This window comes from Enoplosus armatus, chromosome 7, assembly GCF_043641665.1.
Source record: "Enoplosus armatus isolate fEnoArm2 chromosome 7, fEnoArm2.hap1, whole genome shotgun sequence".
NCBI lineage: Eukaryota > Metazoa > Chordata > Actinopteri > Centrarchiformes > Enoplosidae > Enoplosus > Enoplosus armatus.
Genome location: NC_092186.1, coordinates 10439775 through 10456799, shown reverse-complemented (window position 1 = coordinate 10456799; position 17025 = coordinate 10439775). Strand labels below are relative to the sequence as shown.

Genomic DNA, 17025 nt, shown 5'->3' with positions numbered 1-17025 from the left:
CTTTCTCTGTATCCTGAAGAAACACTCTCCTAAAGGGCCACACACACTCAGAAAACAGTGCCACCCCTAAACACAGCGACAAACGGCTGCACTGTATCTTCTCCTGGTGAGGTAACCTGTACCATCTGACTCAAGACAAGGTCAAACCAAGGACAAGCACAGAGACAGGGATATTACAGGGAGCATAAGCTGGGTGCACTTCATTCCAAAGCAAAGAACAACAGACGGTAAAGCCACTGACACTGACACTGAGGATGTCTCTGTTATCACGGCCACACACTCTGTGTTCCATATCTGATTCATAGATGTTTACATTTTATCCAAAACAACCCCAGCACAAAGCTCAATCATGCCACAAAATCGACCTATTTGGAGTTACAAGCACCGCGTTATAAGACGGACATCTTTGATTTTAGAGCTGAGACGATTAGTCGATGAATTGATTAGTCGATCGACAGAAAATGACCATCAACGATTGCCAAATATAAGCTGGTTCCAGCTTTTCCAATGTGAGGATTTGCTCACGACATATGAAGACGTCACACTGGGCTTCAGGAAATTGTGATTTTTCACTATTCTCTTTCATTTGATACACCCAATGATAAATTGAGAAAATAAAAGGCAGATTCATCTATAATAAAAACAATCCTTAGTTGTAGCCCAATGTGTTTCTGTCTTGGTTGTTTTCCGAAAGCCGAAGTTGCACTGCTGCCTGATCAGCTGAAAGTAAGAGGGAGCAAAGGGAGGAACTGACTGAAGAGCGTTGCTGAGTCATAACTTGAATAACTCTCTGTTTCAGAAAACGTCCTGTTGTTCAGTTTTGAGTGTTCCTTGACATAATTCCCTATAAATCCACTAATCAATATTCTATGCATTCATATTTTGATAGCAAAATCTGAGTCAAAGCCAGTTAAGAGCTCAAATAGTCGGGTTTATCTTGAGATACCTGGAGGAGCTGTCCTTGGTGCTGAAACAGATGTTCAGACACATTCCAACTCAAAGATGTAACTTTTCAAACTCCCCATTCAAGTCATATTCATGATGAAACTCATTAGAGAAGGCCTTTTTGAGGACACTTGCTTGCTTACACATATGTCCTATTGCAGTTACCCTAATATTTAGTCAATGTAAGCAACGTTGAAACCAGTATTCCTCTAAGAAACAAGTCTTTATCTGTCACTTAAAATGGGGAATGTGATCTTCTTGAAACATGGCGACATGCTCTGTCCTCTTTAGGCATGCACTGTTGAGACACGACTGTGAGTATTTCACCTATTTGGCATCAAAATATAATATATATAATATACATAATATAATATAAAAATATTTCAAAAATACAGGCTGACATTATTTGAGTTGAAAATGAAATAAGAATAACAACATATGTTATTCTTATTTCATTTTCATCTTGGCTATCGCTTAAGTGCTTTCGATGAAGGACATTTATGAATACCTGAATTAATACCTGAATATTCTGTGATATTTCTTGTCTTTTCTAATATAAAGTTGGATATGAAGACACCAGTGTGTTACTACCATATCCATGCAATCAAAAAGGGAATCACATGTCCTTTGTCTTCCAGTATGCGCTGTTTAAGAACCTAACTCAGTTTGACTCATACCTGAAGTCGCTGTATGGGTGGATGATCCAATTACCCGCTGACTTAACGCGCTCTTGCTCTTTCTCCACAGCCTTCTGGCTGCCAAACATGCGCAGGGAGAACTTGTTAACTCCGGGCTGAAGCATGGAACTAAACTGCCGCTGCATGTACGTCTGGTTCCCCCTGGAGTCTCCATCATCCGGCACTATCTGAGAGCCGTCCTCGGCTTTGGAGAATGTGACAGAATTTCTCGACTGCTGACTCGGAGTGTGCCCTTTACTGGCTGGGGCGTTGGAGAAGGAAACTCTGGAGTCCTTTTTCTCCATCGCCGCCGCGGTCTTGACCTCGGCCCCGGGCCCCTGTGTCAGGGACCCCGCTGAAGTGATGGAGCCGCCGTCCATGATTGCAACCTGCCCCTTGCCGTCTTCAACTGCTGCCACTACTCCATCTGTCTGCTTCTCCTGCCTTGAGATGAGAGAGGACAGGCTCCCTGAACTGGTCGGGTCCCTTCTACAATCTCCGTTTTTGTTGCATATCATGCCGATGGCTCCCTCTCCTAACGCGCCTGCCTCTGAGACTGAGTCCCCTCTGCTCCTGTGGTCTGACTCTGAGCCGCCTCGGCCGCCGGCAGCGTCCCTGTGGCATAACCGAGCAGAGGCTGCGCTGCCGCTGACAGGTGCGGAGTCCTCGTCTCGCAGGAGCCACAGCTCATTGTTGTTGGAGTTTTTGCGCGCAATGGACGCGGCTCCGCCTCCTGGCGTAAATTTCTTCATCTTGGTCCCTACGCTGCTCCCATGATCCTCGCTGGCTACTTGAGGTGGTCGAGGCTTCTGGAATTTGGGCTCCTCCTCGCCGTCCTCCGCCTCGTCCATCACAGGCAGACAAAGACAGACAGACAGACGGACACTCCCGCACCTTGAACCTGGCGAGGCTGGGCGGCGGCGGAGGAAGGAGTGCGGAGTTCAAAGCTGCAACCGCCCTCTGCTTTCCATCCACACAACCGGTGGCGTTGCTATGGCTGCAACCTGGCTGTGTGTGTGTGTGTGTGTGTGTGTGTGTGTGTGTGTGTGTGTGTGTGTGTGAGTGTGTGTGAGTGAGAGAGTGAGAGAGAGAGGGAATTACTCCTGGGCTGCAACCACCTGCAGGTCGCCTCCATTAAAGAAACAAAATGTGAACAAAAGAAAGCAATTTTGTCAAACCGGGACACGCTCAGTGTAATTAGAAAGACAAATCTATTTAGCTAATAAATAAAAACATGAATTTATTATTAAATACACGAATAAACTCACCAAAGGTGACAGATGAAGGTCACAAGAAACCACAAAGTTCTCCATCTTTTGTCGTCCACAGTTGATCTCAGGTAAATTGAAATCAGCCAGTGACCTGTACTGCTATGGTCAGGTGATCCATAGTGATTCTAATAGTAGATCTGTCTTGACCTGTGTAAACAGCGTCTGCCTGTTGCTTTAGGTTGCTACTCTGCCAGTATGGACGGGGCCATCCCATTCTTGGTTAAATGGCTCCCCCTTGTGGAACAATATAGATCGTACACTCTGAAGCTTCCTGGGCAACCGTAAGGCTTGTTCACCCTATCCGGACTCAGAGGCATTACTAATACATTGTACATAGCCTGCTGCTTTTGTGGCACCAATAAGTCTGGACCATAAGTGCATATTGCTCATTCAAAGAGGAATTCACTTTTTTTGCTGCAGTCCATTAAAATGTACACCATAATTCATAGACGTGTATTGCACAACTTTTTCTTTTTCCCAATGGGGCAATTATCAAGGCTTTCAGGCTTACAGTCAGGAAGCACACAAGGTAATCATACATATCCACACTTCTATTGTCAAAAAGGGGGCCACAAACCCTGCTTTCTATTAGCCTTTATGGGGTATCTGTCTTGGCTTGGAACAGCAATTTGTGCAAGGTCAGATCAATAAGAAAGCATTTTGGTAGAACATGTCCGAACTTTACAATGAATTTCTAGTTTTTAAAAGTAGATTGTTTTTTGTGTATGTCTACAACTGCCCCACTGGACTGCGTTTAAACCCAATACGCATGCAGCGAAGGAACGAAAAAGTATTCCTCAGAAATATTAACCTACAGTTCGGAGGCTCCTTAAGAAAAATGCACCTGTTTACTACGGATCCCCCTAAGGGTCACGCTGAGATTATTTTTGAGGACTACGTTTGAGATACCTCGCAAATACTTTCGCTCCCCCCGACAACAGAAACAGCTACTGTGTTGGTCCAGTCCAGCTACAATGAAACTGCCAGTTTAGGGAAACACAAAACATAATGCGAGGTAATGCAGAAGTATTCCTCAAAAATATTCCCGCAGTGACCCTTAAGGGGCTCCGTAGTTTAGGGAAGCAATAATCTATAGAAATTTTCAAAACACTTAAAACAAGATTAAGTGTTTTTGTAATAGTCACTAGATACACTGAATGGATTTGTTTGCAGGACAGTAAATCCTACAAAAAAAAAGAAATATGATCACGATCGTCTGTGCAGCTATTTGGTCCTTATTGTACACAAGGCTTCTTGACCTGCTATTCTAGGCCACCCTTTCATCATTTGACTAAAAGTTGAGTAAGTAAAGACAACATGTAAAATCCAATACCTTTATTCAGTTTGTGCAAGTTGTACAACAGATGGTGGTCCATGTACTCAGGAAGTTACAACAATTTACACAATTCTGGCTAGGTCTTTTTTATTTGTGTAACTCTGAAATGGTAACATCCAATCACAACACTACTCAGGTTAAATGGAACATATGGCTTATGAATCATCTACACAGTGAAGGGAACAGAGATGACGGTCCAACAATCGCACACAAATGTTTTTTTTTATCTCAGATTACATTGAGTGAAAAAGAAAAACATCTTATTAAACGTTTATCTGCTGTATTAGATTCAAAACATCAGTGCGTAGTATTAAAGTTGCATTCAACAGAAGCAACAGAGGTTACATCTCTTGCACTTGGTCCATAACAGTATTTTTTTTGTGGATGTGAAAAAAAACGAACAAAAACATTTGTGACTAAAACTTCCAATTTAAAATATGTGAATAGGAAAAGGAAATGAGAAAGCATCATTTGAAAAAAAAGGGGGGACAAAAGCTTTCCTACTAACAGAACTGTAATTTCTTACGGCAACAAAACCTAGCAGACATCGAATCTTTGTCATTTCTGCATTTCCTTTTAAGTGTCACATTTAAATCTTGTAACAGGTAACGAAATGCAAAACGACAGAAAGAGAAATGGTGCTTGTTAAGGCAAAGTGTAACACTCTGCTAAGGGAGGTTTGCAGTGTTGTAGGGACAGATCAAAATGTGTGAATTCAAGCGCACTCCAGTTGTTGCTATAAGAATGGCAGTGATGTTTCCGGATCAAAAATGTTTCAGATCCTCTGAACAGAACTTGTGCTGGTTTACAAGTAACCATTCCACGTAGGAGAATATAAAAGCAAAAAGACTGACAACCTTGAGGTCAGTGTAGGAAGTATCTGCGTTAACATAAAATAACCACAAACTAAGCATTCTTCACAGGGACATTCTAATGATTTCACAACGAACACTTTGCTAGAACGGATTTTTAAAACTCATGCAATATTTGCCCCATGGCCTCAAGCAGAAATTATTTCACACTATGTTCTCTCTATGTTCTCTGGCTGCACAATGTGGAGAAGAATATAGAAGAAAAACAAAACAAGGAGGAAATCCTTCAACTTCTTAAAACATTAACACCCAAGCACAAAAAAGGTACTTTAAATTGCAGGGTGCACAGTATAATGTGCAACAAACAGCTGAATCCTGGACTGCCATATGGGTCGTCAATCTAAGAGAAAAAAAAAAGTTGCATGCGAGAAGAATTAGATTTGTTTCAAAAACCTCTAAAAAAGGTTGGTATTAAATGTGCAGGCACTGAGTAGAGAGGCAGCCACAGTAGGCAGCTTTAACTTTACTTAGTTTCACGCACCTCGTTCAGCTTCTAGTTAGAATTCCTTTGCCTCACATTCTTGTCTTTGTGATTTGCATTAGAATTGCTCTTCCTGAAAAAAAAAAAAAAAAAGAGCAAACATGAGTTCTGTAAACAAAAAAAAGAAAGAAAAAAAGAAAAAATCTTACATTACAATCAAGGTGCTGAGCTGCTGACTGTACTTACAGAGGAGCAGATCCTGAGTCGTCATCTGGACAGCAGTAAATGATCCATGAAGGGAGGCAAACAAAAACAAGTTGTCAGTTGACAGCAGGTTACATGTCTGTGATTGGTGTGAGAAACACATGCCGCCCGCCCCCCCCCCCCCACCCACCCACCCACACCCTCCCACAGATGATGGTAGCAAATGTTAGAACATGACATCCTCTGCAACATGATTCCAATGAGGTTATGATCAAATCCAACTAAACATGAACTGAAGCATGCCCACCTGTTGCTTTTCTGACAATGGCTGATGTAACAATATCCTTAAATAGTCATTTATCGACACACAATCATTGTTTGTGTTCTAGAAAAAGATGCATTACTGTATGACACCTCAGTAAATCGGTCTTAAAATTTGAAAAATGCCATTGATGAACATTTTTGTACATTGTCCAGAGGCATCCCTTAGCATCACAGAGGCTCATGCAATACAAGCAAAGGACACCAAAGGAACACTGCAGTGGCTGTATTAAGATAAAAAAATAAAATAAAATAAAACATCTTTAAACTGGCAGAGCCAACACACAACCTGGCAATGTATAGAGGCAGTATTCACACCAGAGCAAGAGCACGTATTCACAAGGTAAGACGAGTAGGCTACCTCTGTGGCCAAATGGAGGATGAGACAAACATAAATGATGTACTGCTCTTGAGGAGAGGGTTGTCTGTCATTTATCATGCATAAAGCACAAGATGCAGAAGGCATGCAAACAGAATGCTGAAACCTCTCACTTTTAAAACCTATCCAATGTCATGTCAAACCATTACACTAGCTTACGTGTCTCATTTGACTCTTTCAATGGCTCAAACACATGGTTTAAAAAAAAAAAAAAAAAGCACCAATATATGCAGTGGAAAGAAAATATTTTAAGCTTGCTCTGATTGCAGGGCCAGTGAAAGAGTGACCAAATCTTTGAGTGCATTCCTCTTAAGAAGTGGCGACTATGAAAGCAGTTCATTCAGACTCCCATAGCTTTTTTTTTCCCACGCCGTCATCTCAGCTCAACCACTTCAGTCTGTCATGCAGTTTTTGTCCACTTACCAAAATGCAAAATCAGCAGCGAACAGAGAAGTAAAAATGTAAATAATAAAAATAATAGTTTCTATCACAGATTGTTTACACAGAGCTGACACCTGATCTGTATTTTAAAAATGTAAATAATAACAAAATCAAAGACAATAAGGATTCATATTGAATGCATGCAGCTCCAGTCCATAAATCACCCGAAGAGCGACACTTTGCCTTAAAAAAGGTCTCCAACTTGCCACTGGAGGGCACTAAATCTTCTCAACTCGCAGTTCAGTAAACAAGGCCTACAATTTGATGCATGTTTGTCCTGTTAAAAGTTGAATGACTGGAGGGCTTGTTTATTTCCTTTAAGCCACACATGACAACAGAGGACAGAGAAGTTGAGTGCAGGTTGGGAAATGGCCATATCTACCCTCAAGATGTTTGCTTTCTGGTGGATATTTTCACAGCCACTTTGGTAGCCAACTATTCATGATATGAGGGTTATTTCTCTCCTACTAAACTGTGTGATTAGTAAAATAGCAAAATGGCCAGTAAGTTTTGGAATTCAATAATCATTGTGGCCAACTGACAAATTCTCAGCTGTAATTGGCTGTTCAGACCGAAAACAGCACTGTGTTAAAAAAAAAAAAAGGGACAGCAGTGGTGAAGGGTTGCTTCAGGTATCTGTGAGAAGACTAAACACGATCTAGGAGGCCCAGTATATATAGTATCAATAGCACTTTATGGAAATGAATGAGAGGGCAGCTTTATTTCATGCAGTGCTAATGTCGGTCTGAACACAAGCTAAGAGTTGATATAGTATTCAGTGGTGGAGGAAGCGTGGCATACGTACCGTCGTTGACCTCATCGGGCTTTCTCCTCTTCTCATAGATGAAGATGATGGTCACCAGGATGATGACCTCAGCAACAATGCCAAGGAAGGGCCACAGAGCAGCCAGGCGACTGCGGACACGCAGGTGGATCTTGTCGCTGCTTGTGCCCAGTTCATTGGTCCCAGAGCAGACGTAGTCTCCGATGTCGTTTTCGATGTTCAGGTCATTAAGGGTCAGAGTGGTCTTGTTAGGGGTGCTCTTGATCTCATATTTGTCGCCCGTGCCGTTGATGATAGGCTGAGGGTTACGTTTAAGCAACAAGTTAGTAACACAAATAGCAAGACAGGTGTGACCTGCATCATTTCATTTTATTCTTCAATTGAAGTACTGGAGATACATTATTCGCCACTTTAAACCATCACAATATTAGAGGTGACTGAAATGTTATGGTTCATGTCCTCTGAATACATGCTTGAGAGACGCATACCATTTGGCTGCCATCCTCCTCTTTAAACCAGGTCCAGTCTGTGGGCAGTGGATAGCCATGGCTCACACAGATCATCGCACCTTTGTCCTTCTCATTGCCATGCTCAGAGTGCTTGTAGGCAGCAACATGGGGAAGCGCTACAGCAGGAAGAGAAACACGTATTCAAATTAGAATAGAAAAGTTTGTGTATTCATGAAATTAACTTAATTGTTCATCCTGGAGCAAAAAACAAGAATTCCAAACCAAGAACTGATTGTTCATAATAATACATTTGCTCTATCGACTCCCATGATCAATTCAAAGTTAAAAAAAAACATGACATGGGCAAACTGGCAGTGTGTGCAATGTGGCACTGTCAATAGTTTATGGATAAATAATCTTTGATGATGATCTGGAAAATAGCTACCTTTATCGGTCAGTACATGCAGTTAAACTGAACCTGAAGTATATACACTTCATATACAGGCTACCTAAACTGCAACTATAAAAACATCTATGAACAACCATGTTAGTTAAAACTCCAATGTAAACATGGACATCTAATATATAGATCGATTAATTAACTTACTTTTCACTTCAATTGTCTGCTTCACCTCTGGCTCAGTCAGGAACACACACTCATACTTTCCACCAGAATTGTGGGTGATTTTGTCCAAACTACGGAAAGAAAAAGATTCAAGGGTTAGAGAGCTCCTTTCAACACTAATAGAAATCAGGCATTTTCCTCTGCGACCTAGCATGTAGCAGGTGGTAACCTCAAACCAATTCTGCTGAAGCCACATTAATGACAGTGATTAGTTTTCCACTTAGCTAAGTAGAAAATTCACAATAGAACCCTGTTTATGCTCAGGAGCTGGGGGTGAAAATAAAGCTGCTTGTCCACGCAACAAATATTTCAAATTTTCCCTGGTAATCACAATCCCACTTTTGTTTGATGCTGCTGTCCCGTACAGTCCTGCCTGCTCTCTCTAATGGGGAATTAAGGTCAGGACAAGTGAGCACACTGCTAGGGGCGCTTATCCCTGCTGCCAAGACTACCGGCAAAGCTGCACGAATGCACGGTCCATCTCGCTGCTAATCAAGAGCAGCGAATGCCTGAATGGCGCCCCTAGCTCTGCTGCTAATGGAGGCAGCCAGGGAGACAGTGAGATAGAGATAGTGAGAGGGGGAGGGACAACATACAAGCAAAAGGCAAAGTGCAAGGGAGAGAACATGAGAGGATAAAGATGGCCATTGACTGTAGTAACAGAGCCAGAAAGGGACAGCATAAGAATCAGAGTAAAAGGACAAGAGAAGGGAAGAAATAACGGCTGGAGCGAGAACATGCAAGGCCAGCAGTTCTCTTTTAGGCTGAGAAATGGTTAAATGTCTCCTAAATCAATAATGCTCAGTCGTTCAGCCCATAGGACATCTAAAAGTATTAAAGCCAACTGGGCTCGCCATTTTCTTGTATGCTTCACTCACTTAGAGCTGCTAATCAGTGAACTGCAAAGTTGTCCAAAAGATAAACAGGCCTCAGAATTAGAGTTAGTGGGAAACAGCAAATAAACACTGCCAGACTTAAGACATTTCTAAAACTGGATGAGCGCCTTTATTGCGCCAAAGTAACTGCAGGGCAGATCTGCCCATATGGCGCACTTGGGTGTATGTAGCTACTTACTGGAGGACTGTGAATGAAGTGGCCTCAGTGGACTTGGAATCCTCAATGAGTTTGCCATTGTGCATCCAGTGGGAGCCCTTGATGGGAAGACTCGACTCTGTCAGGTTACAGCTGAGGACTGCGGAGGTCTGGTTGCGGACCTCAGTTGGTTCGGTGATGATGTTTTGATCTTAAGATAAACAGATGGAAAAATTAATAATCATCCTTTTCTAAAATTGACATTTTTGCAGGTTTAGACATCTATTCTGTCCCACAAAAGGCAAAACGCAGCAACTACATATTTACTAAGTTATAATCTGTATCTGACATCTGTTAAATATATAAAAATGATGCCATCGAATTGTGGAATTTCCGTGAAATAGGCTTTTAAATTTGCATATATTTTAGGTATTGTGTGGGTTCTATGGCAATGTTGTTTTGAGGTAAAATAATCAGCCTACAGACATCAAATGAAAGCTTTAAAACCATTTTAAAGTTTGTGGTCCAGCCTAAAAACTTCACTGCTTCTGTAATTACTGCACTCTGCCTATGTAGAGCAGAATCGCTGACTTAATACTCTTATACCTCATTACTGACGTGAAGGTATTGCCTTGAAATGTATCATGCATCATTTAAGATTTTAATTTACCTTTGTCTCGACACTCAACAGTTGTCTTTACAGAAATAATTTATTTGATGGAACAAGATGTCATTAGGTATACAATGTACATGACAGCCCTGTGCTCACACTCACTGATGAGCAAAGACATAAAAAAGGTAGGCAGGGTTGACAAGGGTCAACTATGAGAACACAACACTTAATTGTTTCTCAGTTATTCCGCATACTCACCAGGGTGTAAATATGGATTCAGATGAAACATGTCATTTTTTTAAGACAATTGTTGAGTAGTCAAGAGGAAATCAGAGGAGAATTCCTTCACATTTTCCTTCAACTTACCAACTTTGAGAAGGAAAACAAATTTGTTTTCACAAATTAAACCAACAAAACAGTGCAACAAATGCACATAATTTTTCAAGAAAGGTGGAAAGAGCTCCCCAAATGGGGAGATCTGTCCTACCAACAGCAGGATGGAGGGGAGAATAGGAGTTGTACTGGAAATCTAGTAGATACAGTGGTCTACAACAAGGTCATGGGGAAAAGATATTCTCATATATACATGCAGAAGAAGCAACAAGAGGGGGATGAATAATTATTGGCAGTTGTGCTGCCAATCACATGATAAAATGTAACAATGAAGTGTTTTTGCTTCAATTGGGTAAAGAAACTGACCAATTCTTCCAAAGTGATAAAAAAATAATAATAATACTGGACCACAAGGCAGAAAGATGCCCCATGGCTGAGAAATTAATTTTAACAATTAGTTGCCATCTTCTGTGCCTACAGTTCAGTAGGCTATAAGCCACAAGAATAGTCTACAAGCATGAACAAAAAGGGGCATTGCCAATGTTAGTATCAATTAAGGAGAATGCTAGCAAAATAAATATCTACCAAGAAGCAATACTAATCTTCTAATAAGTAATACGTAATCTGACACCCCTTTTTTGTTTTTCTCTAAATTACTAAATATTCATATACAATAATTTTCATGCAGGGGCCATTTGCAAATTTTCAACCTTATGACCAGTATTATATGCAATAAAACCTAAAAATCATAATGGTACCTAAGCCTTGAAACGGAAAAAAAGGCATCAGATTGAAGACATGTTGTTTGTCAAGTTATACAAGATTAGGGAGCAGCCCAGCCACACTTTATGGCCAGGTTCGTATTCTACTATAGGACAACCTTGGAGCTTTTGGGGAGAGGAGAGGGACAGTGTATACTAGGTGAAGCAGGATGGAGAGGGTATTGGACCAGGAAGGATGGGAATTGAGTGTAACAGGAGCTGAATGTCCAGGACTTCGCTAATGAGGAGAGAACAGCCAAGCTATTCCTCCCCATGCTTCCACTGCCACTCACTTTCGATTACAATAATGTTTGCCTGCGAGCGGATCCACTTGATTTTTGGCGTCTTCTTCAGTTCATTGCGGTCAGGGTCGTTGGAAGCGCGGCACTCATACGTGCCTGAGTCGTCGAGGGTGAGGCTAGTGAGGTGAATGGTGCTAGTGGCATGTGCTATATATGTAGCATTTATTTGCACACGGTCATCCCGTGCCCCATCAAAGAGCTGGGTGAGGGTCTCGTTGGGCTCTTCACCCTCTACAAACCACCACTGCACTTCAGGGATGGGGTTCCCTATCACCTCACAATGCAGCTCGGCATTGTCATTGATCAGCTTCATCTGAGACAGGGGAGACTTGATAAATCCCGCTGAGCACCATTTACAGTCAGCCCAGCAAACACAGATTAAGAAATTTTGAATGTTGGGTTAAAAGCAAGCCAGGTGATTTCATGGATTGGTGATAAAAGGCAGTGATGGAAGTAAGACAAGCAAATAGGAAAAAGAAAAGAAAAAGAAACAAAGTTAATAAAACAAATGAAATGAAAATATGAAAGTAAGCACACAGAAAAAGGCATAGATCAGAGCAACATTTTGACCCAATTATTTTGGGAAATGTTTAGGTCATTCCTGGTACTCTGACCCATTAAGACGAAAATAAGAAACGCAACATAAAAAGGCAATTAGGGATGACTAGAGAACACGGCATCTATACACTCAGTTTACAATTTGTTATGTACATCAAGCTGAAACAATTTTACTCTAATACAGCAGCTTTGCAATAAATCCTACCTTCATGAAGATTATAAGGTTTCATCTTTGATCAAACTGTTGTAGAAAAGGCGTGTTGACTATGTTAAAGTCATTTTGGAGGCTATAATGGTAGCCGTAATGTATCTGAACTGCATTGCAGGTGTAGGCTAGGTAATAGGCTAACTCTGTTATCAGTGGAATTTGATTTACCCAATTAAAGTGCCTTTATATGGGTGTTTGTTCCATTTAACGGCTTAGTATTAGCAATTATGCAATAATAAATGGGACAATTAGCAAAAAAGCTTGATTGAGACATCCCTAAAGGCAGTTAAAGCAAAAACAAAAACAAAACAATAAAAGCATCCAATAGCATTCCCATGAAATCAAAACAATGTGCAATGAATGAAACAGAACATGGAGAAAAGCAAATGAGGCTGAAATGAGAAACATTTCACATAATAAAATTTAATTAAAAATCCATGAAAGTGTTGCGAAAGTGACATCAAATGTGTGTATGGATGGCTGTGTGAGGAAGCTTATTTTCTGGCTATGCTTTAATGCTCACAAACCACTGTTTGCCTGGGTGGATTTACTTCTTTAGATATTGGTTTCCTTCCCAGTATCGCAGCTCTCCACATTCATAGTGGACGAGGTGGATTTGTTTGGCCACGCAGTGGTGGTCGGGGGAGGGCTCTATAAACTTCAGTGGGTCCAGGGAAGAATAACATTCTCACACTACTGGCCAAAGCACAGCGAGCTTGTTCCCTTCCTCTCAGAAAACTCCTAAACTAGCACAAAGCAGAACAAAACAAGGGCTGGGCCCAGGGTACCACAAGAAAAACAACACCACAAATGAAAATTGAGTTCATCCTCAACATCAAACTGTAAACCTACAAAAATCTACATTCTCTTCATGAATATGTACTTAATTTTGTGTTGGAGAAGATCCATTAAAAAACACTTCCAATCAAAAATGTCAGCAGATATCAGTTAAAGATAAAACTAAAACTGACTTGTAAACCTGTCAACAAGAGCCTCAGTCTCTACATGTATATCATGTTACATTTCTAGCTTAGTGGCGTCCCCACCTTTACCAAAGGTCACCTTCCTAGAGCATGCTCTATGAAAGTTCAAAATTAAATATAGTCTATGTCCCAGTCCCAATTGCGATTAGATGTAAACACATGAAGCTTGACAGTGTAAAACTGTCACCAGCCCTCTGCTATATAACATGGGAATCAGCTCCATGTGTTCAGAGCCCTTTCAAAGAACATATTCTGTAGTTGACTTTCTACATGGTCAACAGCAAGCTAAATGGCCTGAACAATGCAAAAAAACCTGAATTTTGATGTGATACAGATAGCATGAGATTTGTTAAGAACAAAAAAGTGGAGAAGAGCAAATAAACTCAAACTATGGGAATACATGCTTTATCTTCATGGAATATTTGTTTTTCATTCAACCAGCTGGTTGAAAATTAACAACTCATGTTGAAATTTACTCAGTCTTTCGAAAAGACAAAGGGTATAACAAAGGATGTAATCCTCAGGCTACTTTCCACACAATATATATATATATATTGATATTGTCATGCTGAACAGAAAAAGCTAGTACAAGGCAATGTCCTTTCCAATAGAAGATGGATGCCTGTGGCCCTGATCTTTCAGAACTTTTAGTCTGTATGTTGAGTGCACTAACCTATAACCACTATAAGTATAAGTATGTCAACTCTAACCCCTCCGCCCCCCAAAAAACTAAACCTGTCACCGTCAGTGCTACTGCTTAGACAAGGCTTTTATAATAAAAAGGATACTTTCAGTGAGAACCGTTTAAGCAGCTGGGATCTCAAAATGGTGGTCAATAACAAAATGGGTCTATGTTCAACACCATTTACCAAGCGACCAGGACTAAACATCAAGCACTTCACATGTGTGAAAAAAATGGCTTTCACTGCCTTTTTCACACAAAGTAGCCTTACCTACCCGTCTGCCTCATAACCCACTTTTCATGCCAAAGTTAAGCTAGAGAAGAAGCTGAAACTCAAGGGAAATCTAATTTTATTCCTGATCTACTCAGGAGCTGTCATTGCCAAAGCAGGAAACATTGAGTGGCATGAGGGCTCCTTGTATGCTATGACTACACATTCATAAACAGGTTCCTGCTACCAACTCTCTGCAAAACGTAAAAGTGAACCTGTTTTACCCATGCTTCAGGAAACCTTGCCAAATAACGAGTGCATTTGACTTAAGGCCATAGTTTTACAACATACTGTATGTCAGTGCATCTACTTGGCCATGTCTTGGGATGACGAAATGCTCAAGGGAAAATGACGCAGTTTGGGTATTTTAAAGTGACCTGAGCAATCCTTTTAGTGTTAAAACTCAATAGCAAAGAACCTTTGTCAAAGCAATTTCAACATCATTCCATTTTAACCAAATAACAGTTATTAGTCATGAAAACACACAAGACATTAAAATCCTGACATGACTGATTCAGTCCCCTACATGTAACTTTTGTATAAGGTATTATATATATATATATATATATATATAGAGATAGATATATATAGAGATAGATATATAGATAGATAGATATATGGACTATCATTAATATTACACTTCTAAGCTCAGTGGGGTGATCATTCTCATTTAAGGCAATAATTGTAAGGTAGCTTTATAATAAAAAAAAAACTGCTACCATTTGTATTTCTTACAGAGACAAAATAAACAATTACCTCTATGAAAGTATCTCAACGAATATTGCTTCCACCTTATTGTCAGAGGATTGCTTGACTTAAGAAATGCGTGTCTTTATGTCTGTTATTAGCCATAATTGCTGTCAGCAATGTGGGCACGCATGTCAGTGACACATCCAATAGATAATTGATTGTGATCACTGTGACCAAGCAAAGATCTATGTGTGAATAACATTTAGCTCTTTATCGAGTAACGTTAGTCAATAGCGACCCAGGTCGACAAACTGGCTAGTGGCAGGTAATTTAGTAGCCACCGGTAAGGCTAGGTTCTCTGCCCTTTGATAGCAAAAGTACTACAACAGAATATGACAGAAAGCTCAAAATACTGTATAATGACAGCATCACGTGGATTGGGCCTACTGGCTCGCAGAATCAAAGGCGACTGATGACCGTCTAATGAGAACAAGCCACCAGCTATCGCTAAAATGGGGGGGGGGGGCTGACATTTCTAACGTTAATGTTACAAGGCAGGGCTCCAGTTGCTAAAAGGCTGCGATGAAAGGACTAAGATTATTTTAGCCTTCGAGTGGCTTTGGAGTATGTGGCCCTGGTCATTGAAAACGACAGTTAACCAAACTCACAGAGCTCATGTGACCGATTACATTTGCTAACGGTTGGCAAATATCAAAATCCCTTTCTGTAAAACAGTGACAGACGAGGAGGATTCGAAAAAAAACATTCAACGTTAACTGCTGTTTAACTTCAGTCGCGAAAAATGACGACTGCAAATAAGCTAATGTTAACGTTACATGTATCGTTAGCAATAACACTGACGTTTCGCCTAACGTCAAAGCAGCTAGCGTTAATGTTACTGTCTTTTACTAACGCTAGAAAAGGTATTTTAAATTGTGTATTAGCGGCAGCTGTAAAAGGGTATTCGACGTCGAAAAACAAGAGTTGCCGTGACGTTCACAAAGCAGATATCGGACTGCATATTTTTAATGTTCGTTGTCAGGGCAAAGTCTATATCTTCAACCAACATGGCTGACACAAAATTCTTACCTGTGGACGCACTGGCTCGCCAACAGCTCAACAGAAGGGCACTGACAGCCCACAGCAACTTCATTGTTGTAGTATTTGCTAAATCGTCGAATAAACGCAATGTTAACTACAGCGGGCTGAATCTTCTTCCTCCTTTAGAAGATAACTTCCAGCGAGATGTAAGAGCTGAATGTTCCACAGTGGAGCTGATGGAGTTGGTCGTCCTCTAGTTGCACCTCACGCACACGCCCCAATCAGCACGTACACATGACGTAGGTTCAGAGGCGTGGTCACGTCTCGGTCTTCACTTGAATCCACTTAAATTTATTTAATGATCATATTCTTATGTAATTTGGCAAAACATAAATTCAGTTTAAGATGTTAAATGAAAAACAAACAAAAAAACACTCATCAACGTGGTGATTTTTTTGCCATACCGACGGATAATTAAGAGTGTTTTAAGAAAGTTCAATTTTTAAAGGATATTGTCTCAAAAAAGTATGTAATGAAGTCATAAAATAAGCATTATGTCACCGTTTAGTAGCACAGAAAGAAACACATTTCATATCGCATGTTCACATTCATGCATGTCAGCTATCTCAACATAGTGTCTAAAGGAAAATCACCCAGATGTCAGTGTGCTGTATGTTACAGCAAAAGTGTAAGGGGATGTCTTATGCTAATACTTTCTTAACCAGGAAATCCACTGGACAAGAAGATTTTCGTTCAGCAGGGATGGGTCATTACACTCAGCACACCATTTCAAAAATGGAGGCTGTGTTGGAAAGTGACCAATGAC

The 17025-nt window shown here is 40.7% G+C and overlaps 2 protein-coding genes across 3 annotated transcripts in view; both read right to left on the bottom strand.

Annotated features, from left to right (window-relative positions):
- Positions 1–2473, bottom strand: part of hcn2b (hyperpolarization activated cyclic nucleotide-gated potassium channel 2b) — a 36109-nt gene extending 33636 nt beyond the window's left edge. Inside the window, exon 1 of the mRNA XM_070908509.1 lies at positions 1623–2473. Within this exon, the coding sequence (XP_070764610.1) occupies positions 1623–2473 (851 nt within the window). The remainder of the gene's footprint in view (positions 1–1622) is intronic.
- Positions 2474–4213: 1740 nt separating this feature from the next.
- bsg (basigin) lies at positions 4214–16456 on the bottom strand. 2 transcript variants are annotated; one of them, XM_070908614.1, is made up of 9 exons: positions 16248–16456; positions 11758–12108; positions 9800–9968; positions 8708–8796; positions 8140–8276; positions 7673–7949; positions 5769–5793; positions 5583–5655; positions 4214–5441 (listed from the first exon to the last, which is right to left on the bottom strand). In XM_070908614.1, the coding sequence occupies exons 1-8, from the start codon at positions 16309–16311 to the stop codon at positions 5595–5597; spliced, it is 1173 nt and encodes a 390-aa protein (XP_070764715.1). In that variant the 5' UTR covers positions 16312–16456; the 3' UTR covers positions 4214–5441; positions 5583–5594. The 2 variants fall into 2 exon arrangements, with proteins under 2 accessions (XP_070764715.1, XP_070764716.1); XM_070908615.1 differs by lacking the exon at positions 11758–12108.
- Between the last annotated feature and the right edge of the window lie 569 nt (positions 16457–17025).

Bases quoted from the DNA above. Each gene is read 5' to 3' on its own strand.
- bsg (XM_070908614.1), bottom strand. From the start codon at position 16,311: ATGAAGTTGCTGTGGGCTGTCAGTGCCCTTCTGTTGAGCTGTTGGCGA. The intron at 12,109-16,247 runs GTAAGAATTTTG...AATGGTGCTCAG, and splicing joins GCGAGCCAGTGCGTCCACAG to CGGGATTTATCAAGTCTCCC. The intron at 7,950-8,139 runs GTATGCGTCTCT...CGTAACCCTCAG, and splicing joins AGGAGGATGGCAGCCAAATG to CCTATCATCAACGGCACGGG.